Source organism: Procambarus clarkii, chromosome 16, assembly GCF_040958095.1.
Source record: "Procambarus clarkii isolate CNS0578487 chromosome 16, FALCON_Pclarkii_2.0, whole genome shotgun sequence".
Classification (NCBI taxonomy): domain Eukaryota; kingdom Metazoa; phylum Arthropoda; class Malacostraca; order Decapoda; family Cambaridae; genus Procambarus; species Procambarus clarkii.
In genome coordinates, this window is record NC_091165.1 from 30,204,662 (window position 1) to 30,206,444 (window position 1,783).

At 38.1% G+C, this 1,783-nt stretch overlaps 1 protein-coding gene across 1 annotated transcript in view; it reads left to right on the top strand.

Moving 5' to 3' along the window:
- Nucleotides 1-321: 321 nt before the first annotated feature.
- LOC138365317 (myosin heavy chain, clone 203-like) overlaps nt 322-1,783 on the top strand; it is a 7,024-nt gene continuing 5,562 nt past the window's right edge. The window contains exon 1 of the mRNA XM_069325607.1: nt 322-1,780. Coding sequence (XP_069181708.1) covers nt 322-1,780 — 1,459 coding nt within the window. The remainder of the gene's footprint in view (nt 1,781-1,783) is intronic.

A 1,783-nucleotide genomic window follows, 5' to 3' on the forward strand; every position in this document is an offset into this window, starting at 1 on the left:
GATATTGGGTGGATATATATAGGAACTGCATCATATGGGCCATTGGGCTTTCTGCAGTTATCTTCATCCTTATGTTTTTATGTCTATCCGTGAAATATTTTAGATTTTAGCTCCATGTATTTGCCAATAGATCTTCCGCAACTCCCATACTTCTTATGTTTTGAAGTGAGGTGAACGGAGAAGCGTTCACATTAGCCCCAGTGAGTTGAGTGTACTTTTAGTATAAACGGAGACCCTGCCAGACGCGGATCGTCACTTGTCCTACTCTCTCAATACTTCCGTGAGTTAGACCTCATCTCTCAACACCTGTGTGAATTGGAAATGGAAATAATTAATTACGTGCGCGGCTCCAAGAGAAAACGGAGTGAGCATCACTACAGCAATGACGCTCCGACAAAAAAACAAAAATACAGCAATGGAGCAGCTGATATAAAAACATTCTACAAAGGACGCACTGGATTACAGAACCACCGGGATAACTCATCTAGAATACAGGAATACTGGAATAGAAAAACTGAAATACCGAAACGCTGCAATGAAGAACAGAAGCACTGGAATAAATCATCATACAGCAATGTAGCAGCTGATATACAAACATTCTACAGAGGACGCACAGAATTACGGAACCACCGGGATAACTCATCTAGAAAACAGGAATACTGGAATAGAAAAACTGAAATACCGAAACCCTACAATGCAGAACAGAAGCACTGGAATAAATCACCATACAGCAATGTAGCAGTTGATATTCAAACATTCTCCAGAGGACGCACTGGATTACGGAACCACCGGGATAGATCATTTAGAATACAGGAATACTGGAATAGAGAAGCTGAAATACCGAAACCCTACAATGAAGAACAGAAGCACTGGAATAAATCATCATACAGCAATGTAGCAGCTGATGTACAAACATTCTCCAAAGGACGCACTGGATTACGGAAACACCGGGATAGATCATTTAGAATACAAGAATACTGGAATAAAGAAGCTGAAATACCGAAACCCTGCAATGAAGAACAGAAGCACCGGGATAAATCATCATACAGCAATGAAGCAGCTGATATACAAAACTTCACCAAAAGACGCACTGGATTACAGAACCACCGGGATAAATCATTTAGAATACAAGAATACTGGAATAGAGAAGCTGAAATACCGAAACCCAGCAATGAAGTGCAGAAGCACCGGAATAAATCATCTGAAATACAGAAATTCTGTAACGAAATTTCTAAAGAACAGAAAAACCGGGATAAGTTATCTGATATACAGAAATACCGAGATAAATCATCTGAAATACAGAAAAAATTCAATAAATCATCTGAAATACAGAAAAAATTCAATAAATCATCTGAAATACAGAAATCCTGCAATGAAGTATACATACTCCTGGATAAATCATCTGAATTACAGAAACAAAGGGATAAATCATCTGAGTTACAGAAACAAAAGGATAAATCATCTGAGGTAATGAATCACCGAGATAAATCATCTGAATTACAAAAAGACCAGGATAAATTATCTGAAGTACAGAAACGCCAGGATAAATCATCTGAAATACAGAAACACCGGGATAAATCATCCGAAATACAGAAACACCGGCATAAATTATCGGAAATACAGAAACCCTGTAAGGGAGCATCTGAAGTACAGAAACACAAGAATAAATCATCTGAAATACAGAAATCCTGTAATGGATCATCTGAGGTACAGAAACACCTGGATAAATCATCTGAAATACAGAAACCCAGCATTGAAGCATCTGAAATACAGAAACCCAGCA